Consider the following 24,013-nt stretch of genomic DNA (forward strand, 5'->3'; position numbering starts at 1 on the left):
CCAATTTGTACAATGAAAAGTAAGAGGAAGTCGGCTGGGAGGCTTCCAGGAAGCTTCTACTTTGCTAAGAACGGAGAGAAGCTATTTCCCCTGCGTTCTCCTTGCACGTCACGCGTCCTGCTTTTGACTCCTCTGCAGATATGTATTTGCACGTCTGTGCATGCACATCAATTGTGAGGTGCTTGGGGACAGGGGCTGTCTTACACGGCCCTTTCGGCCGAGCACAATGCCCGGCGCACAGTGGGTATCTCACGGGTGTTTTGTGGAATAAAGCACAGGGCGAGAAGAGACCCCGGCTAAGGAGTGGAGCGTAGAGCCCCAGGCCTCCTACAGCCCTTGACAGATATTTCCCCAAGGCCCTGGCACGAGACTCGCCTGAGGAGCCTCCCCTCGCCAGCCACGACTCTGCATTTATTTCTCCCGCGGCTATAGGAGCCGCCAGCGGGATGAACACCAGCTGCGCAGCTTGCAAGGGGAAGGCGAAGGAAATGCGGGGAAGGTCAGGTTCATCTGGGGACGCGGCCACGCCGTTACCCCCGGCGCCCCACCCCCTCCGCCCCCTTCACCCCCTTCACCCCCTTCACCTCTTGAACATCCAGGACATGGCGCTGAGTGGGTGACGAGAGGAACTCAGGCGCCCGGAATCGTTCTCGAGCCGCCTGGATAAGCCTCCTTCCAGGCCCCGGGGCCGAAAAGCCTGGGACAGGTTCCGAGGGCCGAAGCAAGAGCGAGCTCCAGCAAGGTAAGACGCCGCGAGCCGAGCCAGACGTCGACGCCGTCTCCTTCCCGCAGCAATGTGAGAGGCCAGCGACGCTTTGTGACTGGCACCCGGAACGCCCAATCCCGAGGAGGGGCCTACGGAGACCAACCAAGCAGAGCACAGAAGGGTGAGCAACTCCGCCCCGCTCAGCGATTCAAAGACGGGAGGAGGGGGTCCCGGCTGCAGGGGCGGTTCCATCCGGGTTCTTCCCCACCCCCAAGGCAGGGGCGAGGGAAAGCCACGCGGTTCGAGGAGCCCGGCTGCAGTGCTCAGGTTGTACACGTTCCTGTTTGATTCCCGGTCTCAAAGAAAGGGCGACGCCTCTCCTTTCCGCTGTTTCCGTCAGGCCCTAAGCCTCGGCCCCATTCTTCAGGTCCTACCACCATCCTACCTCTAATTTTCCCTTGATCTTATGTGACATGTAGTAGTGTCTTCCACTGCGTAAGCTCCTTTCCTTCGTTTATCTGCGGTGAATCCGGGTAGTTGCCCTCAAAATATGCATTTTAAGCCCCACGAGCGAATCAATGAGCCACACCGGGTACAGAGAGATTAATTGCAATTTAGATTTATGGCGTTCCCCCTCCATCTCTCCATCTCTCCCTCTCCCACCACCCCCCACCTTTTTTTTTTTGGTTAAATTTTCATTTCTAGGGCTTCCCTGGTGGCGCAGTGGTTGAGAGTCTGCCTGCTAATGCAGGGGACGCGGGTTCGAGCCCTGGTCTGGGAAGATCCCACATGCCGCGGAGCAACTAAGCCCGTGTGCCACAACTACTGAGCCTGCGCGTCTGGAGCCTGTGCCCCTCAACGGGAGGGGCCGCGATAGTGAAAGGCCCGCGCACCGCGATGAAGAGCGGTCCCCGCACCGCGATGAAGAGTGGCCCCCGCTTGCCGCAACTGGAGAAAGCCCTCGCACGAACCGAAGACCCAATACAGCCAAAAATAAATAAATAAATAAATAAATAAATGTATAAAAAAAAAAAATTTTCATTTCTACTAGAGGAAAGCCATAAAAGGTGATGAGAGCACAAGAACCTTGTTGGTGGCTGCTGGAAGTGGCCCAGCCCCCCCTGAGGGTACGTGGCTGTCCCTGCAGGGTGGGAAGAAGCTGGTTTTCCTCGGGGAACTGTAGGGGTCGCTCCCAAGTGCTCCGTGGACGGCTTTTGAGAATCTGAGGAGACTTAGGAGAATTCAGCTTTGAGTGGGTGGGCCAGTGAGCCGGTTGCAGCCAAGGTGCTGGCAGGGCTGGCCTCTATGCCTTGGGAGCCTTGTATAATACCCGGTGCAGCAACAGCACCGGGGTAAGAAGCTGGTGGTGGCCCTGACCTGTGCTTAGGGCTAGGTGTAACTGTCAAGAGATGTGCAGGATCAAAGAGGAAATGTATTTGAGAAAGTGATTAGTATTGACCCTTGCCCTTCAAAGAGTGGTCCATTTCACACTTCCATCAGCAGAGTAAGAGAGATGGTCAAGGAAACAGTTTTTCAGGAGGCATTTGTTCATTATCTTAACTATTCGATCTGTAAATATGAACCTGCAGTAGAATGAGAAATAGAATTTGCAGCAACTTATTACTTCATCTCACTAAACAGAAGGAAGATGAAGGGAGTGGCATTTCAAATTATTTTAGTTATTTTTTAAATAAATTTATTTATTTATTTTTGGCTGCGTTGGGTCTTTGATGCTGTGCGCGGGCTCTCTCTAGAGTGCACGCTCAGTAGTTGTGGCGCGTGGGCTTAGTTGCTCTGCAGCATGTGGTATCTTCCCAGACCAGGGCTCGAACCCTGGACACCCTGGTGTCCCCTGCATTGGCAGGTGGATTCTTAACCACTGCACCACCAGGGAAGCCCTATTTTAGTTATTTTACTTTCTTCTGGAAGTATTATGAGGCAAATGGCAGTATAGTTCAATTTTGAATGTGCCAGATCTAAATAAGTTCTTGAAAAATATGCCAGAAAATGCCCAAATTGAAAATGTTTTGTGTGTAAAGTTAATAAGGAAGTTATGCTTGTCAGACTGAAAGATAAATTTCAAATCTGGCAATACCTATCAGGTAAACCTGACCCTTTCAAGACTTGAAACCTATGAATAATGACTATCCCATGGTTAAAGAATGTGGATTGAATGAAGTAAAAATTTGTTATTTAAAGTCAACATTTTTGTCCATATTGTCACTATTTTACATCTCAGATCTAGCAGCTGAACTTAAACTTGAATACTTTCATTTAATTGTTTATTATTTTTAGTTTTTAAAAAGTACAATTTGTACTAGTTTGATTAAAATGCTACAAGTTATGAATTCAGATGGGAAAATGTTTTCTGAAAAATGAACATTTGTAACTGGAAAAAGGAGAAAGGGAACTGTACAGTGGCTTGTGTGTTGGACTGATGTGTAAGGAGGAGAGTGTCACAAAGAGGATAGTGAGGAAGATAAGGGCCAGATTACACAGAAGTTTATGGTCTGTGGTAGAGTTTGTATTTTATGTTCAATGCAATAGAAATCCATTAAATGTTTTAAGCAAGAGAATGACAATCTAGATTAGGCTTTAAAAAATTCACTCTGTCAGCTCTGTGAGAATGGATTATAGGGAACAAGAACAGAAGTGGAGAAACTGGTTAGTTGATAATTAGAAAACGATTGTGTCCAGGTAAGAGATGATGATAGCTTGGAACGGGGAGGTGATGAAGCTAACACGACCAAAAGGGTTTACTGATGGATTTGGATATGGGAGCTGAGGGAGGGGAAGGAATAAAAAATTCCTCCAGCCAGCCACCCAACTCCTAGTCATAAGCATGCTTTCTCGTCCTCTACCCACCTTTATGCAAATTAAACATGTCATTCCCCTGTTTGATGCTGTGAGCATGCAATCAAAAGAATGGCATGGGGACTTCCCTGGCAGTCCAGTGGTTAAGATTCCATGCTTCCACTGCAGGGGGCACATGTTCGATCCCTGCTCAGGGAACTAAGATCCCACATGCCTTGCGGCATGGCCAAAAAAATAAAAGATAATAAAATAAAATTTAAAAATTTAAAAAACACAAAAGAATGGCATGTATGGCTTTTTATAATCTGTCTCCTACTTCCCACTCCTGTCACTTCCCAACCCACCCTGCCTATAATGGCCTTCACATACATAACCATAAGGCCATTCTCACACCCAACAAAATTAATAATCAATCCTTGATGTCTTCTAATAACTAGTTCATAGTCCAATTTTCACAATTGTCTCAAAAAATGTTAATAGTTTGTTAACAAAAATAGAATTTTGAAGCCCTTGGCAAAGAAAATAACTTGAGTCTGACTTTCCAAAAGTCAGGCTTCAATACAAAAACTTCCAAGTTTATGTCATAACTAATAGATTCTGGAAGAATGTATGTTGTAAGAACTTGCTATTTTTTCACTTCATTCACCCACAAGGAGATAGAGACAAAGTTCAATGGAAGAGGAGAATTTTTGGGAATGACGTAGGAGAGTTCAGAGAAAATCTCTAAGTGAATCTTAGGGAAAGGGCCTGGGATGCCTGGGCCAAGTGCCACAGAACGAGGGATGATAGCCTAGCAAAGTTCCTGGAGATCCTATGAGAAAAGGAAACTGTGACTCATTTTCCAGAGAGTAGCCTCAAGATTCTGCAGATCTTAGAGAAAGCCTCAGAGATCAGAAGTGTGCCAGGGCAGAAAAGGAATAAAGGCTAATGACATGATTCTCTTAAGGGGCCCAAAGGCCGTCCTGCAAATCCTACTGGAGTCTCTGGTGAGTCTCCAGGATCATGGTTCTAGCAAGCAGAAGCAGCAGGCTGGTGCCTAAAGATGAGATGGGATGAGTTATACCAGCAGTGGGTGGCCACAGAAGATGAATGATGTCCAAACATAAGCCCCCTAGAGGGTTAGAGAAAGGAGACTGAATGTGAAACCTGAATTTAATTGACTTTAAGTCTTAAAATGACTTAACTACCTGGAAGTGACTAAATTAAGTTACCTCCCTTTAGGGAAACTGAAGGATTAAGACAAATTAAGTTCAATAAAAAACTATCAAGTTTTGTCCTTGCAAACAGTCAGTAATTGAAATTAATACATGCTATACATCCATATACACACACACATCTCAATGAATTTATATCTAGATATTTATAGCAGATACCTCTAGCTGGTTGATAAGGGGATTTACATTTTCTTCTTTTTGCTTATATGAATGTAAAATATTCTCTGTATTTAACATGTATTGCTTTTTTGCTGTAAGAAAATAATAAAAGATACAAACTAAATGTCGTAGAGAAATTATAGTTTTTCAACTTTGTTTTAATTCATTTTAGACTTATAGAAAGGTTGCAAAATTAGTACAAAAAGTTACTTCATATCTCTTACCCCATTAATTTTCACATACATAATCACAGTACAATGATCAAAATCAGGAAATTAACATTGGTACAATAATATTTCTGAACCATTTTTTAAAATAAGACAAGGCAGAGGGAATGATAGAAAATAAAATCTTCTGTGACTTAGTTATTTACAACTGAATTTTCTTACACTGAATCAGGACTGCTACAGATTTGGGGGCAGACTCATGGGTAGAACAACAGCTGATGGGGTACAGGAAGTAATGTAAAATGAATGCCAAGTAAATTATTAATTAAATAATGTAATGAATATCTAGTGCCTGCCTTGAAGTAAGCACTCAATAAATGCTCTTATTATTACTACTACTGTTGTAATAGAGTGATTATCTAATGAGTCTTCCAGCACTTAACAAGGAATATAGTTGATTGCGGCTGATTTCCTGGTGCTCATCAGCAAGTTGTTCCTAAATACCAGAATAACACTGTTTCCAGAAGCCAGTCGTTCTCCGAGGTGCAAGTCCTTGAAACAGGCTGAAATGTTTCATCAAGAACCAGAAGACACTCTGATTCCCAACTCCCACTCTGAGAAATCTGTGGTGTTCCAGATAACAGAGGCCTTTCCCAGGAGATAACTGTTTCCTCCTCCTTTAGGGCCTTGGCTCACTTTGTGCTCCTACGTGGCTGAAGACCAGAGTTGCCGAAGAATTAGGCCTGCCTGGGATCTGTCCCCTCCTTTGCCTCGTGCCCAGGATCTTTGTCTCAGCTTCAGGAAAGCACCACTCTGGTCTGTTAAAAAGAAAAACGTAATCCAAAAATGGTGTCACTCATGCTAAAAGCCCATGATACCAAACCGAGTTTTAATACCTGATCTAATGGCAGTTTCAACCTCTCCCAGAAATGTCATCTTAATCCACCCATCTGGAATTTTCTGGTCAAGCACCAGTAAAGTAATCTGTCACTTGGGCCCTCTCAATCCCCCAGAGGAAGAAGAGGCAATCTGCATGATAAAACCCTTGCTGTTCCCTACCCTACCCACCCTACCCCACCCCAAAAAAGAAGATGTCCTGGCCTAAAAATAATCTTTTCTTTTGCTACTAGCTCCCTTGCCACCTCACCCTTCTTCCACTCCGCACATTAAACACCATGCAAACAAAAAAATAAAAGTCCACATCAGACTAAAAATCTTAACTGTAATACAACTGCATAACTAGGATGTTGTTATCCTAGTAGGATTACATAATATATAAATAGCTACCTATTTACCAATATTCCCATTCAAAGAGGAAGGGAAGAATTACACATATTACTGTTTTAGATTTCTATCCTTGAGGTGGTTGGAAGTCCCAATACAAACACAACAAAATTACACATTTTTCTTCATCATCACTGAGGATTAATTATCCCAAAAGGCCTATAATCTAAATCCTCATTTCCTGATTCCCAGACTAGTGTAATGTTTTCCCCCAGATTACACAGTTTAATCTAATAATTGAAAATATACACAGATTAAAAGCACACGAAAATTAAAAGTTTCTAAAAAATGCCAAAAAAAAAAAAAAAGGAATTCATAAGTGGCATCACACTACCGACTAAACTTAGCTAAAGACACATAATTGTTTTTCTTAACCTACAGGTATTTGAGAAAGTACTTGAGAAATTAACAGTTTATAAAAATAAGGTAAAAATTTCAGGTGGGAGTAGTGACTGTTCTTAGGCTGAATCACACATGAGGTAAATTTTCAAGCCGTTTCACTTTGCTTTTTTCCTCATGCTGGCTTCAAAGTTATCCCTGGGGGACAAAATTATTCTCAGTTAAGAACCACTACCACCTACACATGACTTTAAATTCTATCTGTATGCTGATCACTCCCAAATGTGTATCTCTAACCGCAGCTTCCTCTATGAGCTCCAGACTCATATGTAACAGACATCTTAAATTTACAAACCTGACACAGGACTCTTATTTTTTTTTTGGCCGCAACAGGCGGCTTCTGGGATCTTAGTTCCCTGACCGGGGATTGAACCCAGGCCTTCAGCAGTGAGAGCACAGAGTCCTAACCACTAGTCCGCCAGGGAATTCCCTGAAACAGGACTATTAATTCCACCTCTCCCCTTCCTCAACGTGCTTATTCTTCTGGTTTCCCCCATTTCAGTAAACAGCATGTAAAAAAACTTGCAGTCATCCTTGAATCTTCTCTTGCTCTCACACCACACATTTTATCCCTCCTATTAGATCTATCTCCAAAATATAACACAAATGTACCTAATTCTCTATTATCACCCTATCCAAACCACTATGTTTTCTCACCTGAACTGCAATATTGCCATGGTCTGAATGAACTCCTTCCTACCTTCTGTTTTCCTCATCTAACCCTACTCCTAGTTCCATTCTTCATTCAGCAGCCAGAGAGATCTCTTTATAATGTAAATTATATCATATCATCCCCCTGCTAAAAATGGTCCAATAAATTATCTTTGCCTTAAAATGAAATCCAAATTCTTCCACAGTACATTAGTATCTAGCCCTGCCTCTCTCTTTTTTTATCTCATTTCATTCCACATTTCCCTGGACTCCCGATGTTCTAGGAATACCGGCCCTCTTTCTGTTTTTATGGCACAGGTACTTCCAAGCTTGTTCAGGCCTCCAAGATTGTTCAGGTCTCCAGGCTTCTGAAATTCCTAGTCCCTTTGTGTGGACCCCCAGACCTTTCCATGCTGGGCTCTTTCTCATGTTTCAGGTCTCAGCTCAAAAGCCACCTCCTGGGCTTCCCTTGTGGCGCAGTGGTTGATAGTGTGCCTGCCAATGCAGGGGACACGGGTTCGAGCCCTGGTCTGGGAAGATACCACATGCCACGGAGCAACTGGGCCCGTGAGCCACAACTACTGAGCCTGCGCGTCTGGAGCCTGTGCTCCGCAACAAGAGAGGCCACGACAGTGAGAGGCCCGCGCACCGCGATGAAGAGTGGCCCCCGCTTGCCGCAACTAGAGAAAGCCCTCGCACAGAAAGGAAGACCCAACACAGCCTAAATAAATAAATAAATTAATTAATTAATTTTTAAAAAAAAAAGCCACCTCCTCAGAAAGGCCTTCCTTGACTAAATGAGTACTAATGACTAAAATACTCATTGCTCACTTACCCTCTGTCCCAGGGGTTAGCAAACTTTTTCTGTAAAAGGCTAGCGAATAAATATGTTCAGCTTTGTCTACACAACTCCGCTGCAGTAACAGAAAAGCAACCATGGACAGTACTTAAATGAATGGGAGTGGCTGTGTCCCAATAAAACTTTATTTACAAAATGGACAGCAGGCCATAGTTTCCTTGCCCTTACTCTATCACATTATCCTGCTATATCATCTTCATAGAACTTACAACTAACTGGAATTACTCTGTTTGTTTTCTTGATTACTTCCTGTCTCCTTTCCCTAGATAAGCTCCACCAAAAAAAGGACCTTATGTTGTTCACAGTTTATATCCTGCAGTACCTAGAAGACAGTCTAGGTGCTCAGTAATTTTGTTGATTGAATCCATGAAGTAAATTAACTTTCCCTGCACTTGATATAATTAATGAAATCACTTAAAAACCAGATTCGATTCTACATAAAAGATACTTTCTCTTATAGATGCTTACATTAATACAATTGAAAGAAGATAATTGGTAACCCCTAAAGACTTCTCAGAAACTTATCCAAAACTTTTTTTTAGATATCTCAGATAATTTATCCAAATCACTCCTGCTTCCAATCAGATCTTTTTCTCTACTTTTATACAAAATACACCTATATTTTTACTTTTAAAGAAAATAGTCATACAAATCTGACAACCTTGACAAAAGTTATATGTCTAGAGGAGAGCAAGGGAGGTCTCCTTCACCAGAGAACCTTTGAGATAAATCACATCTCCTTCTCATCCCATAACCAATTAGTCTCCCAATTCATATCCTTCTTTCCTTGTCCTCCTTCTGCCATTCCTTAGGCTTTGGCACTTAGAATTTGTACATTTCTTGCATAGACCAACTACAGTCAGCTTTCCGCTCATTCTGTAGTTTTTATGGAGGTGCTACTGATGCTTTTAAGTTTCTTGGGGGCATTTTTAGTCCTCCTCAAAGTGTTCCTCAAAGCGGTCCATGTAACATGGAAATTTTGAATAGAAGATCCCTGCGTAATTAGCGGTTAGTGTTCAGACTTAAAAGTTTCACATTATCTTTTGGGTAGAGGAAGTTGTGAGGTGGTTTTTGGAATTTAGATCTAAAGTTCATTCCACTTGTCTTCCAAATGAAAATTTATACAACTCTTAAAATAGGCATTGAATGTTACTGTATTTTTATCTCCTGAAGCTGGAGGTAGGAAAACCTGAGAATACATGCTATAAGAAATAAGGGCTACACTTAGCCTATTCAAAAAATATTAAGTCAGAGGCATAATGGATGGTTAAAGTATGATTCTTCTAGGATTTGTCAAAATTAGAGAGGTCTCTTCTCTCCAGGAGAGAACATATCTTAATTTCCCCCTCAGGCCTCTCTATTTTATTGCATTAGCTAAGACAGCACTGACTACTGTTTGTATTCAATTTTTCATTTAGTAATTTGAAAAATATTTATTGGTCACCTCCTATGTGACAGAGCCTTCTACCAGACACTGGAGGTGTTAAGTAGCTGACAATCTAGTTTAGGTGTGGAGGTCATTGTACTGTCACACTGATTCAATTCCCATCTGCTTGTCACAGGAAAATAGACTGGGCTGCCCTATTGATCAGTCATTGGGAAGAAGAACAGTTTAGAAGAATAAACATCCTGGGGCCATAAGGGCCTCCCAAGTGTTAGCTATATGGGAGGTTCTGCTGAATGACAACCCCCTCTCCCTCCATTGCCCAATGCAGCCTCTATCTGTCCTTTCCCTGACACTGCTGATACTTGTAAGGAAGCAGCTTGGACCCCTGGATAGGTCTGAGAAACAAACAGTAACAAAGGCCGCCTCTATTTGGGAAGATTTCTCCGGGTGTGGAAATCCCTCAGGAACTTAAAAACCTCATACAATCCCTAGAGAAAAACCATCCCTCTCCCACCATCTCCTCCAAGCCAATAGGCTAAGGTTTGCCCTGCTATAGGCCCCCTTCAGTTACCTCACATCTGGGAACCAGTCCAGAGGGAGATGGAGACTTAGGGCTTCTTCTGAAATGGAAGTCCCCCGCTCTCTGCTCAACTTGAGGTGTCCTCTGTACTCTTCTCTACTTCTGATGGGAATAAAACCATTAGCCTAGTTTTCACTTCTCTGCCCCTGTGGGTAAACTAGGTCCCTTCTATCTTCCTCCTGCCAAGGACCTGTGTTACAAGCCCTGTGGAGCCTCTCCTCAGCCTGGCCAACAAGAATCTGCCTAACAGGGAAGGCCCTTACCTGCCCTGGCTCAGCCTGGCACTGTCTGTGGTCCCAGCCTGCCGCTGGGAGAGCATGAGAAGAAAACAACTTTTTGGTTTCCCTGTCATTTCCCAGTTTGTCCCCCACCTCCACCCCAAATATGTATGCTGACAGTTCTGTGGTTAGATGGAAGCTGTGTTTGTTAACTTCTTCACCATAACCTCCATCTGGTTAAATCCACACAAATAAATCCTGATCTCCCGCATCCCCACCTCACCACCATACTTGCATTTCCAAATCTTGAAAGATGTGTTATCTCAACCCTTCTTTCCACTTCTCCTTAAACTGTCATATTGGGTTCCTCTCTTCTAAGGAGGCATCTCTTATCTCCAGGTGCCATCATCCATGGACAGACACACTAGAAATCCTTTAGTATTTAAGAGTCATGTTTAAAGTGTCACATCCTCCTTACAAAGTCACTCCCTAAGCAGTTGCCTTTTGGAAGCTAAACCAAGAGAGGTTAAATGACTTGCTCAAGAGCACACGGTGAGGGACTTCCCTGGCGGTCCAGTGGTTAAGAATCCACCTTCCAATGCAGGGAACGTGGGTTCAATCCCTGATTGGGGAACTAAGATCCCACATGCCTCAGGGCAACTAAGCCTGTGCGCTGCAGCTACTGAGTCTGTGCACTCTGGAGCCTGCGTGCCGCAACTACTGAGCCTGCGTGCCGCAACTACTGAGCCTGCGTGCTCTGGAGCCTGCACCACAACTAGAGAGAAGCCTGTGCGCCGCAGCAAAAGATCCCACGGGCCGCAACAAAGATCCTGAGTGCCGCAACTGAGACCCGATGCAGCCAAATAAATTTTTTAAAAAAAGAGAGAAGCACGTGAGGCTAAAGCCAAGTTTCAAAAAAACAAAAAACAAAAACAAAAACAAAAAAACAGCACATGGTGAAAAGGAATAGACCCTGCTGTGTGTTAAGGGGAGGGGTGAGGAGCTTAGATCCCAGAAAGGGACATAAGTTTGAGTTTTTGTGTCCTCCCTGTTTAACACAACATGTGCATTTGTGTAAATGTTATGTCTGTTTATCAGGAAAATTGTGAGTCCACATACACATGTTGTACAAATGGCTAGGAATCTCCTTTAAGTTTACATTTACAATGAGATTACTTATAAATAAGGACATCTTTGAATAAGAATGTTCGGGTACACGTGTGTGAATTTCCCTATCATGAAACTGGCACCTTGATACCCCACGACGGCCCAAAGGAATCCATCATCCCCCATACATCAATAACCATTCTTTTTCTAGCCCATCTCCTACATATATCTCATTGCCATAATATCATCTATCTATCTCCATTGCTCCTACTCTAGCCCAGACCATTATCATTTCTTCCCATGAATTCCTGACTCCAACTTCAACCCCTCCAATAGGCTTCACAGTGGTGCCCAGTTTTTCTAATATCCGATTCAGAGCAGGTAAGGTCTCTACTTATAGCTCTAATGTCTCCACGCTGCCCTGGGGATAACAGTCAAGTTGCTCAATTCTGCTTTACGTGGTCCTTCTCCCCCCCGCCCGTCCTTACCTTCATCTCTCTCCCTACAAAATGGTGACGTTCTGTTGATCACTTCCGCTCTGTTCTTTGGCCCTCTGGGCGATTCCTCCACCAGGGACCTTGGCCCTGGCTGTAACGGAGCAGGACCCTATGGGGCTTTTCCGGGACAGGCCTTCCCCCGTATCCTCTGCTGTGGCTCCTCTCTGAAAGGCCTAGATAATAGTATTTGATGCACATTTCCTGAGTGGTTTTGCAGACGTGAAACCCCACCACCGCCACCGAATGGAAGAACTACTTGATGACCAAGAGCACAGATCCCCAGGCCTCCTGGAGCCTAAGGACTGATAATGTTAACCCCTGTGACACCAGTCTGCTGCCTCACCATCAGCCAATCAGAGAACTGTGCACAAGCTGATCACGTGCCCTGCGACCACCCACCCCTCTCCTGGCCTTTAAAATGCTTTGCCGAAACCCTTCGGGGAGGCTTTTCAGGGCCTGAGCCACCTCTCCTCCTTGCCTGGCCTTGCAATAAACCTTTCTCTGCTCCACACTACGACGTTTCAATTTGTTTGGCCTCACTGTGCGTGGGACACACGAACTTGTGTTAATATGGCCACATGCCTTGCCGAGTTCTTGCCGATCGGGCCTTCAGGTTTCAGGTAGAACCTCAATCGCCCAAGGAAACCTTCCCCACCCACATGCTTCCGCCCAACGCAGCAATTAAAACGCGTGCTCTTTGACTTACACGGTTTCGTCAGTTTGCCTGTTAGCTCTTTCCAGATTGTGAGCTTTGGAAGGACTAAATCCTATCCTGTAGGAAGGTCAGATAGGGCCTCTGTTAAGAGGCAGAGGGAGGAGCAAGAGCCGCGCATGCCCACCGGCTTGCCTTCAGGCTGCACCAATCCAAGCCTCAGGGGACGACCTCACCGCCTACTGCCAGCGAGATCAAGCATCGGGCTCCAAAGTGCAGTGACTCGCAGGAGTTGGGCAGGCTAACCAGAGCCCGAAAACTACTGTTCCCAGAATCCTCTGGGAGTGCATCTTCTTCATCCAGAGTTATATTTCCCGGACTTCCCCGCAGGGTTTCGCTCAGAGTTGAAAGTTCGTTAGGTCATGGTGTATTAGAAGGTCCGGGAAACGGAGATAGGAGAGGGAGTACAAGAGGTGGGGATTGCCACAGCTGCGCCTGAAGCTGCCTGGTGCCTGGCGGAGGCATGGGTAGAAGACCTGGGGTTTTTCTCCAACTCAAGATGGCCTGAAAGGTTTTATTGGTTCCCAAGGGTCCCAGTGCCCTGGGTATCATGCCTTGGTGGCCACTGGGCATCTGCTGCAGAAGGAGAGGTAGAAGCAGTGGCGCTGCTGGCTGTTCTCAGTCTCCAAGGAAGCTACATGAATGGGGCCCCAGATTCACCTTCTCCCTTGCTCTTGTCTTCAGTCACAAATTCCACTCCATTTCTGCTTCAGGGACTCAACTCTGCCAGTGTGGGTGCAAGGATCCACCCTACCCCCACCCTCCAGTCCCTAAATCTTCAGCCTCTACGGATATACTAGCTTCTTCCTTCAGACGCTACGACCCCATACTTTGCCCTTGTACTTACCTCAGCATCACTCCATATTACCTCATAGTGAGAATGTCACACCTCTAGGGTCTCATTAGAGCTGGGGCTCTAATGAGAGATTAGATTAGCTAGGCGTTTTCAGCAGCCTGCCTGGAGAGGACAGTTCTGTACTTGGGCCTCAGTTTCCCCACCTGATATGAAGCCTCTTGGATTCAAGAGAGAGAGAATGGGGTGTGTTGAGATGGATGGTTTGGCAATACGTTACGTTGAGCCTTATTCTCTCCATTTGTAAAATGGTTATCCTTAACCAGAAGGCCCAGTCTGTCAGACTTCCCTTGCCAACAGTACAACCTTTGTCTTCTACCCCACAGGAGAAATCAAAACCTTAGGGCATAGAAGAGAGAGATCATCACTCCTCTCCAGGCACTTCGGGCTCAGATCAGTTATTTGACTGTGTTTGGCATTTGCAGGAATCAAGGTCATGCTTAGGAGCTAGAAATAGAACTTGGAAACTATTGATGCACACAGGTGGTGCTCATACTGGGAAGTTGTGAAGATGAGACCACTCTGAGGAAGGATGCCCTTGAGAGGAAGGGGAAGTTGGCGGACCAGTCAAGTTTCAGTTCCACAGCTATCAGTGATTCTTGTGTGATCTTGGTCAACTTACTCTCTAGGTCCGTTTCCCCTTCTGGATAATATGTGTATGTGGCAGAGGGGCATGGAGTAGTGGAGACTGGTCACTGACACCTTTTCCCTGTGTTAACAGCATTCCCACAGGGACAAAATTAGATTTTTATTTTAGGTTCTCATCACACCACCAGAGGTCACTATTGACTATTTGTCTGAAAAGCAGTTACGCAGTTCACAATTTGAAGACAGCCCTGGTACTTCAATAGTTTAATACACATTACTTAGAAAAATGAAACAATGTCCCAGGTAAAGGCTTTGATTTATACAGCACCCTAAACACAAAAGGAAAAGGAGTCTGTTAAGACAGTGGTTCCCAAACTTTGTTGCAAACGGAATCTTTAAAAGATACTGATGCCTGGGCTTCCCTGGTGGCGCAGTGGTTGAGAATCTGCCTGCCAAGGCAGGGGACACAGGTTCAAGCCCTGGTCTGGGAGGATCCCACATGCCGCGGGATCTAGCAACTAGGTCCGTGAGCCACAACTACTGAGCCTGTGCGTCTGGAGCCTGTGCTCCACAACAAGAGAGGCCGCTCTAGTGAGAGGCCCGCGCACCGCGATGAAGAGTGGCCCCCACTCGCCGCAACTAGAGAAAGCCCTTGCACAGAAACGAAGATCCAACACAGCCATAAATAAATTAATTAATTAATTTTTAAAAAAAAGATACTGATGCCTGTGAAAAGATGCTCAACATCACTAATTGGAGAAATGCAAATCAAAACTACAGTGAGGTACCACCTAATACCTGTCAGAGTGGCCATCAATCAAAAGTCTACAATCATAAATGCTGGAGAGGGTGTGGAGAAAAGGAAATCCTCCTACACTGTTGGTAGGAATGTAAACTGGTGCAGCCACTATGGAGAACAATATGGAGGTTCCTTAAAAATCTAAAAACAGATGTACCATATGATCCAGCAATCCCACTCCTGGGCATATATCCGGAAAAGATGAAAACTCTAATTCAAAAGATACATGCACCCCAATCTTCATAGCAGCACTACTTACAATAGCCAAGACATGGAAGCAAGCTAAATGTCCATCAACAGATGCATGGATAAAGAAGATGTGGTATATATATACACACACACACACACAAACACACAATATAATGAAATATTACCCAGCCATAAAAAGGAATGAAATAATGCCATTTGCAGCTACATGGATGGACCTGGAGATTATCGCACTAAGTGAAGTAAATCAGACAGAGAGAGACAAATCTCATATATCACTTATATGTGGAATTTAAAATATGATACAAATGAACTTATTTACAAAACAGAAAGAGACACACAGATATAGAAAACAAATTTATGGTTACCAAAGGAGAAAAGGGGGAGGGATAAGTTTGGAATTTGGGATTAACAGAGACACACTACTATATATAAAATAGATAAACAACAAGGACGTATTGTAGCACAGGGTTGATCAATGATATGGGCATGGTGTGATTTTGAGAGAAACTCTCCATTTCTGTAGAAGTCATCAAACTGACCTAAACAGTAAAAGTAGTAAGATTTACTTAAGTTAGAGTTTAAGATCTTTGAGTCACCTTATTGTCCAAGTGCCAGCCTCTGAATGCCCTAGCTTTGCACATTCTGGGGTCTAAGTGCCAGACCATCAGTGGAGGTGAGGGGTGCCCAGTGAGTCCCTGGCAGTCTTCCAAGATCTCCACAGCCGGAACCCACTTCTGCTTGAGGCCTCTAAAATTCCTATTAATAACAAGGGTTCTATTAAGATAATATGTCTGTAGAGTTTCAGTTGTGATTATTGCTCTTGCTTTCAGCAAACCCATAAAGAAGAAAAGCGGGTCTATATGGCCTCTAGGCTGGCCTCTGCTGAGATGTTTGTCTTCTCAATTGATTTTCCATAGTCAGTCTTCTGCCTGTGACAGCAAGGCTTTCTTCACGTTGTTTCCTTCCTTATTTCCTTCCCCTCCAGTCTAGGACTGTGGGAAACCAAAGGGGCTGAGTATGGCCCTCCCCACCTCCCCACTATCCTTGGCTGCCCTGGGGTACACAGGGAGGCATGAGGCTGCTCAGAGCCCATTGTCTGTCTATCCTCACCTCAGTACCGCTTCTGCAGGGCATTTGGCATCTCTGCCTGCCAGCTCTTTATTTTGCTTTTGTTGTTGTTTTCTGGTCCTCACCTCTTGGATTCTTTAGAGTTTTTTTTATTTCATCGTCCCCTGGGCCCGTCTTGTGTGATGGTGGGGAGGCTGGGTTTGGGCAGAGCCAGGACCCCTTCTCAGGGACACATACCTGCTTTTAACTCCTTTGCTTCCCTCAAACTCTCCCTCTGTTCAAACAGTCAGTGGTTTGGGAGGCAACTGGTCCCACCTGATGGCATAATTTCCCAAATCTTTTTGTCCTATAAATCCATCTAAACTTCTAAAACTTAAAAGACATGACTTAGATTCTCTGGTTCTGCTCTGTCATCCTTTCCCTGAGGGCGGTGAGTATATAATTTCCTGGTTCCCACTGCCTAAATTGGGGGAAAGAGTCTTGGTCACAGAAATATCGTAGAAATAGCAGTTAAGATACCAACATATAAAAGGATAAAGGAATGTGTGAGCCACCTGCCATGTGCCAAGCACAGTGCTAAGTGCTTTAAATGAATTATCTCATTTAATCCTCTCAACAACTCTTTATGGTAAAAAATGAGGAAACTGAGGCAGTGAGACATTAAATAACTATGAGACCATAAGGGTCCCATTCAACTGGGTCCAAGCTCATTCATTCACCAAATACTTATCAAGCACCTACTGTATGTCAGGCAATATTCTAGGTGTTGGGAATATAGTTGTGAAGAAGGTAAAGTCTCTACTCCCAATTTGCTTCTTTTCTAGTGGAGGAGAAAGACAAAAAGCAAACATGTATGTATAATACATATTATATATATATGTATAATATGATGCTAGATAGTGATAAAATGTAAACAAGAATGAGAAAAGTAAGATAGGGTGAGGTGATAATACCAGAAATCTGGGGTGGAGGGTATGTTACATGGGCTGTCAGGGAAGTAATATTAGGAAGGACCTAAAAAGAAGCAAGGCAGTAAGTCATGGGAAGGCCTGGGAATAAGTTCTAGGCACAGTGAACAGTAAGTGCTAAGATCCTGAGGTGAGAATGAGCAGGGGACATTCAGGGCACAGAGAGAGGGCGTCTGTGTGCAGGGTGCAGTGAAAGAGAGTGGTAGGAAATGGGGTTGAAGAGAGATAATGAGGTTGGACCGATAATGTAGGGTCTTTCAGGCCGAGCTAAGAAATTTTAGTGTTAATCTGAATATCATGGGAAACCATTAAAATGCTTTGAGTATGAAGGTGATACTCTCTATTTTTTTTAAAACTGAAGTATAGTTGATGTACCATATTATAAGTTACAGGTTTACAGTATAGTGATTCACAATTTTTAAAAGTTATACTCCATTTATAATTATTATAAAATATTGGCTATATTCCCCCTGCTGTGCAGTATATCCTTGTAGCTTATTTTATACCTAATAGTTTGTACCTCTTAATACCCTACCCCTATATTGCCCCATCATTCTTATTTTAAATGTTTGAAGAAATATTTATGAAGTACCTACTACGTAATTGAGGTTCATACAATGATCTTTACGTTGCCTCTAAGTAGCAGTATGATTTGGGGTAAGTCTCTTAGCCATTATATGTCTTGTGGTCTTTAAAAGAATTCCACATATTCAAAATATACAATCTGATAAGTTATGACATATGTACACACCCATAAACCCATTACCAAAATCAAGATAATGAGCACATCCATCATTTCCAAAAGTTTACTTGCGCTCCTTTGTAATCTCTCCCTCACATCCCTGCACCCCACTCAGACCCAGGCAACCACTGCTGTCTGTTACTATAGATTAGCTTGTATTTTCTGGAATTTCATATAAATAGAATCATTTATATAAATAATAGTCAGTGCTATTTTTGTCTGGCTTCTTTCACTCAGCATAATTATTTTGAGATCTGTCCATGTTGCTGTATTTATCAAGAGTTCATTCCTTTTCATTGCTGAGTAGTATTTTCATTGTATGGATAAAACAAAATTTGTTTTTCCATTTACCTGTTCATGGATATTTGTTTATTTCCCAGTTTTTGACTGTTACACATAAGGCTGCTATGAAAATGTGTATGCAAGTCTTTTAAAGGGTACACACCTTCAGTTCTCTTGGGTAATCATCTAGAAGTAGAATGGTTGGATCATATGGTAGGTTTATGTTTAACTTTTTAAGAGACTGCCAAACTGTTTCAAAAGTTGTTGTGCCATTCGACATTCACATTGTTGCTCCGTATCTTCACCAAAACTTGTTATGATGGGTCTTTTAAATTTTAGTCATTATAATAAATGGTCTCCAATGGTGGTTTTGACTTGCATTTTTCTAATGACTAATGACATTGAACACATACTGGAATTCTAATACCCAGTGTGATGGTGTCAAAAGGTGGAGCCTTGGGAGGTGATTAGGTCATGAGGGTGGAGCCCTTATGAATGAGATTAGTGTGTTTTTGTTTGTTTGTTTTGTTTTTTGCCACAGGCTTGTGGGATTTTGGTTCCCCAACCAGGGATTGAACGCAGGCCCTTGGCAATGAGAGTGCAGAGTCCTAACCACTGGACCACCAGAGAATTCCTGAGATTAGTGCTTTATAAAAGAGATCCCACAGAGTCCCTAGCCCTTTTCAGCAAGTGAGTACAGAGCAAGAAGTAAGCAGTCTGCAAACCTGAAGAGGACCCTCACCCAGCTATTCTATGCACCTTGATCTCGGACTTTCCAGCCTCCAGACTGTGAGAAATTTCTGTTGTTATAAGCTGCCCAATTGGTGGTATTTTCTTATTGCAGCCCAAGTGGATTAAGACAGTGGCCATCTGCAAGCTAAGGAGAGAGACCTTAGGAGAAACCAGAACTGCAGACTCCTTGATCTTGGACTTCAAGCCTCCAGAACTGTGAAAAAAACATTTTGTTTTTTAAGCCATCTATTCTGTGGTATTCTGTTATGACTGCCCTAGCAGACTAACGTAGCCTCCCGTAAGGAAATGATGACACGCCCACTGCTGTCCCTGCATTTGTAACAGGAATAGACAGCTCCTGTTTACAGCTGTGGACAAACACGGAAACCAGGCACATTCCCCACCTTCCCTTGACTGGCATGTCTTAGTCCCTAAGAATCTTAGATGAGCCAGGTGCAGGTGTAAGGGAGAAGTGGCTATCTCTAGAAGGGACTGGAGTTCCAGGCTTTGAGCAAATCTCACTTTCTTCTCCAAAACAGACATTTTTAATGTAGGTGAAATTACAATAAAATTGTAATTTTAGTCTTGAAATTTTAATTTAGTACTGAAATTGTCATTTTCAGGCTTGAAGCAGAAAATTAATCAAAAGAGGGTCATAAGGCAGGTATTGGTGGAGACGGGGGTATTCATGAGTGTTGTATCTAAAAGAATGAGTTGCGGGCTGTGTTAGGCTGGTTATTTTCTCTAGGGGCCTTCTATGAGTTTTCGGCCCCAGCTGGGGCTGATCAGAGCAACCTCCTTATCCACTTCTTGGCCTCACTGAGTTTGGTGAACTGTTGTCTCCCAGAGAGTCCCTATTGGTTGGGTGAAGGAGAGGATATTACTTAGGGCAACTTTATTCATCTAGAGCAGCGGTCCCCAACCTTTTTGGCACCAGGGACCGGTTTCGTGGAAGACAATTTTTCCTCGGACCAGGTTGGGGGGGGATGGTTCAGGCGGTAATGTGAGCGATGGGGAACGGCAGATGAAGCTTCGCTCGCTTGCCCGCCACTCACCTCCTGCTGTGCGGCCTGGTTCCTAACAGGTTGGGGACCAGTACCGGTCTGCAGCCTGGGGTTGGGGACCCCTGATCTAGAGGGTTTAGGAAATGGAGGTAGAGTTTAATTGACTTCAATCCAATCGCACCTAATCTGTAAATTCTTAGAAGGAAGAGCTCATGAGGGTGATGAAAGGAAATTTTGCTTTCTCTTTTCAGTTCTCTCCCTGCATGCCAAAAGGAAGACAGCATCCCTCAATCCATACTGTACTTACATTTTTTTCTGGATGAATTGGAAAGAGTAGCTCCAATACCCGCTTCATCTAAATCTGTTTTTTTTTTTTTTTAATTGGAATTTGCAACCAGGAGCTCCACATTGAGATGTCAGGAATAGGTACAGAATACAGATTAGAAGAGAGTTGTAGGAGCACTGGAGTGAGAACCAGTGGATTTCACCCCTAGTGCATCTATCCTCCGGGGCTCGGACTAATCTTCTCAAATATTTGGAGTTCATTAGATGACATCCACAATTCTTCAGCAAATTTTTTTTTGCCAAGCACGTTCTAGGCGTTGCTCTTTCCAACTAAACAATTCTGAAATTTTCAGTACTTTTGAGCAACTCTTCAGTGTGTTTAGCCTGGAGATGAGCTGTGTGCACTCCACTTCAGTTTTTTGTTTTTTGTTTTTAATATTTATTTATGTACGGTGCATTGGGTCTTAGTTGTGGCATGCATGTGGGATCTAGTTCCTGACCAGGGATGGAACCCGGGCCCCCTGCATTGGGAGCACGGAGTCTTACCCACTGGACCACCAGGGACGTCCCTCCACTTCGGTTTTTGCAGCCCTGTTCTCCAGAAGCTCACAGGGTGAAGCAAGTACAAAATGGTACAAGAAACAGATGATCAAGTGTTTAAATGTACTCAAGGGTCTAAACATCTCGCCTGGCCCAAATCAGTAACGTGAAAAGACGAAGGGAAGGACACAGTGACCCCTGTGCCCAGCAACTCCTGGGCGCGGAGGCGTGGTCAGCACTGAGTGGCCTGGTCCAAGGCCAAGGAACTAAGGGCCCGCGGGGCGCGGCGGTGGCCGGGCGGGGCGGGCGCGACCTCTCCTCCGGCTCCACCCTCGCCCGGTAGCGGTCTCTTTAAGAATCCGAGCCGCTAGCGGGCCTCCTGGCACTCACGTGACTCCGCTCAGCTCAATCGCTCGCGGAAGTGGTCCAGCCTCCGCGTCCCGCGAGGGGGTCTTCGGGTACCCCGCGGGGCGGGCTGGCGGGAGCGGGCACCGCCGGGCGGCCCGCAGCAGGTTGCTGCGATGGTGCAATTGTACAATCTGCACCCGTTCGGGTCGCAGCAGGTGGTGCCCTGCAAGTTGGAGCCTGAGCGCTTCTGCGGCGGGGGACGCGATGCGCTGTTCGTGGCGGCCGGTTGCAAGGTGGAGGTGTTCGCAGTCGCCGGCCAGGAGCTGTGCCAGCCGAGGTGTGCCTTTTCCACGCTGGGCAGGGTGCTGCGCCTGGCCTACAGTGAGGCCGGTGAGTAGCGGTGGGGTCAGGGGGCGCTTGGGCCCCGGATTGGGGCCTCCTTCGTAGAGGACCGAGCGACGCCTATAGCTCTGGATGGGGAAGTACTTCGTGCTTGCCGGACAGTCTTGCCTGGTCTGGCGGCTGATGGAAGGTGTGCGCTGTGCGGTTGTCCTGGCAACCACAGGTTAGAGCCCGCCTTTGGTGGGCGGGGGACGCTGATTGTTCCTGCTTTTCTGGCGTCCTCGCCGGGAAGTCCCTTGGTTGGGTGGCTGGATTCTACTCAACCCAGACACTTCAAACCAAATAAACTTCTTTTAGTATAGAAAACAAGTACACACAAAAGTAGGGAGAATAGTATTCTGAACCCCCAGTTACTCCCATCTTCAACAGTTACGCCAACTCATGGCCAGTCCTTTATCTACTTCTTGTCGATTTTTGAAAGCTCACATTACATGCTGATTTTTAAATCTGTCTAAATAGAACTCAGGTCTTAGACCCCTTTTTCCCCAAACAGGGTAACAGCATCCAGTACTCTTTTTCCACCAGAAACGTGAAGCAGTGCCAAGGGGGTACTGTGTAGGTGTATCCCTATTTTAGAAAAATCCAACATTTAAAAATAGGTACTTCTTCAGATTACAGAAGAATTCCCCATAGGATTCTTTTAACCGCCTGATAATACACTTAAAATTTGAATCCTGCTTTTCAAGAGGGGTGTAAAAGTGTAAATTGCAGTATTTAGGGTGGAAAAGCCTTTGGCTGAGGTACTTTACTAATAAAGTGGAGGACATGAACCTGGAGGATTGGAGATCTCTGCCTAATCGCTACTCTGTCTGCAACTGATTAGGTGTGAGTTTATAGAAACTTTTGGGTCTCAGTTTCTGTTTTAAAAAAAAAAAAGTAATTTGAATGCTAGATCAGTGATTTCCAGACATTGGAATTTTGTGGATCAGCAAAGAATTGTGGGGCTACCATACACAGTATCTGACTGTTCATTTTGGCAAGTAAAGATATATATTTAAAAAAATGAAAAGCCCTACTGTTTACCGTCATCGTTATTCATACTGATAATAGGAGAAACACTTAGCTCCAAACACTGGATGTCTTTCTTTATGAGCAACTTACTATACTGTTATTATTTTTTCTTTTTGATTAGTGAAGACATCAATAGGGGCCTGCAGGCCCATAGAACAGTTTGAAAACCACTTATTAGATCTGTAAGTTCTCTTTCAGCAGAAGATTCTGATTTTGGTATTTTTTATGATATTATTCTCCTAATCATTTCACAGTATTAGTAGTTTTCCCCATCCCACCTCCTTTTTAGACCTAGGAGTTCTCATCTTCAAAGCTCTGCTGAGTGGCAAACTCACCAGTTTCAACATTAGTATGTGTGTGTCTGCTCGTGAGGGAGAGACAGACAGACACTGTTTACATGATTTGTACCATTTGTCTTCCAAATGGACATTTAATCTAGAATTGGAAGTAGCAGGCATTATGTAAACCTCTAGCTTTCTTGCCTGTCAGTAGTGGTGATTCTGGGGAATCCTTTGATTCCGCTACTTGTGTATAAGAATCACCTGGGGGAATTTTAAAAAACCCAATTCCTGAACCACAACCTCAGAGAAAGTGTCAGTTTTGCACTTCGGTGTGGCCCAGCATTGGGTGAGTCTGGTGTTTAGTCAGGATTGAGAATCACTGACCTAGAGCCTTACTGGCTCCTGTAGGCAGTGAGTAGTATGGTACTGAAGCCTTGAAAAACAAAGATATTTTTGTAATTCAGTTGGCTGTCTTAAAAAACTTCAGGAGTCCTGTGGTATGGCATTAGCATGTCAGATAGCTCAAGGGTAACTTTCAGCTTGAACTTAATGCCTGGGTACAGCTTCTATCAATCCACAGGAAGCGGACTCCTAGCTATGCTGATATCCAGATAACTCGTCTTACACTTCTCAGCTTTTTCTTTTTGGTCTCTGTCCTTTCACTCACAGTAACGTGGACATGGGGATTCCTGCTCTAAGCCCAGGGTCTCCTCCACCCCCCACCCTGTCAAAAACAAAGTGAATCTTAGATCAGGGATTTATATTTACTGTAAATGCTTTGCAGTTCTCTTATCCAAACAGAAAACATTTTCAGTTTTTTTTTTTTTCCATTTCTAATTATCAGGATGCCAGTCTTCTTTCATAAAGTTTGGGGGTATTAGAATGTAGGTAGAAATTTTGAAGGATGGGCCCTAAATATCATCATCAGTAATGGAAATTTAATATAGGTTTTGTGTGCGAAGGGAGGAAGAGGAGATGTGAGAACTCGCTCTCGAGGGAGAAAGACCTGGTGGCCAGGGTTGAGTGCTGTGTGGGGAGCCCTGGTGCTGGACACTTGCTTATGGGGTGTCTGGAGGTGGTGAGGCAGAGAGGACAAGACCTCATGGCCCTCATTGCCTGTCCTTTAGCACAAGTGCATTAAAGAGC

General features: G+C 44.4%; 2 protein-coding genes and 2 long non-coding RNA genes across 13 annotated transcripts in view; 2 read left to right on the plus strand and 2 right to left on the minus strand.

The window, feature by feature from the left end:
• Nucleotides 1-885, minus strand: part of HLTF (helicase like transcription factor) — a 71,067-nt gene extending 70,182 nt beyond the window's left edge. For all 4 annotated transcript variants that reach the window (XM_082459521.1, XM_082459519.1, XM_082459520.1 and 1 more), the window contains exon 1: nt 585-885. In XM_082459521.1, coding sequence (XP_082315647.1) covers nt 585-604 — 20 coding nt within the window. In that variant the 5' untranslated portion in view covers nt 605-885. The remainder of the gene's footprint in view (nt 1-584) is intronic.
• On the plus strand, nt 773-1,750 carry LOC309659745. The gene is made up of 2 exons (XR_014262935.1): nt 773-887; nt 1,412-1,750. It is a non-coding gene; the product is annotated as an uncharacterized lncRNA (long non-coding RNA).
• Nucleotides 1,573-20,378, minus strand: LOC309659742. The gene is made up of 2 exons (XR_014262932.1): nt 20,308-20,378; nt 1,573-5,878 (listed from the first exon to the last, which is right to left on the minus strand). It is a non-coding gene; the product is annotated as an uncharacterized lncRNA (long non-coding RNA).
• An 835-nt stretch (nt 20,379-21,213) lies between these two features.
• The window catches only part of HPS3 (HPS3 biogenesis of lysosomal organelles complex 2 subunit 1), a 44,453-nt gene continuing 41,653 nt past the window's right edge, over nt 21,214-24,013 (plus strand). For 2 of the 7 annotated variants that reach the window (XR_014262901.1, XM_082459527.1), the window contains exon 1: nt 21,214-21,563. Coding sequence is in view for 5 of the 7 variants with exons in the window: in XM_082459527.1 (XP_082315653.1) it covers nt 21,347-21,563 (217 nt within the window). In the remaining 2 variants the exon portion in view is untranslated. The remainder of the gene's footprint in view (nt 21,564-24,013) is intronic. The other 5 variants (XM_082459526.1, XM_082459525.1, XR_014262902.1 and 2 more) reach the window with 4 other exon arrangements.

This window comes from Balaenoptera physalus, assembly GCF_965194825.1.
Source record: "Balaenoptera physalus genome assembly, chromosome: 4".
NCBI classification, from domain to species: domain Eukaryota; kingdom Metazoa; phylum Chordata; class Mammalia; order Artiodactyla; family Balaenopteridae; genus Balaenoptera; species Balaenoptera physalus.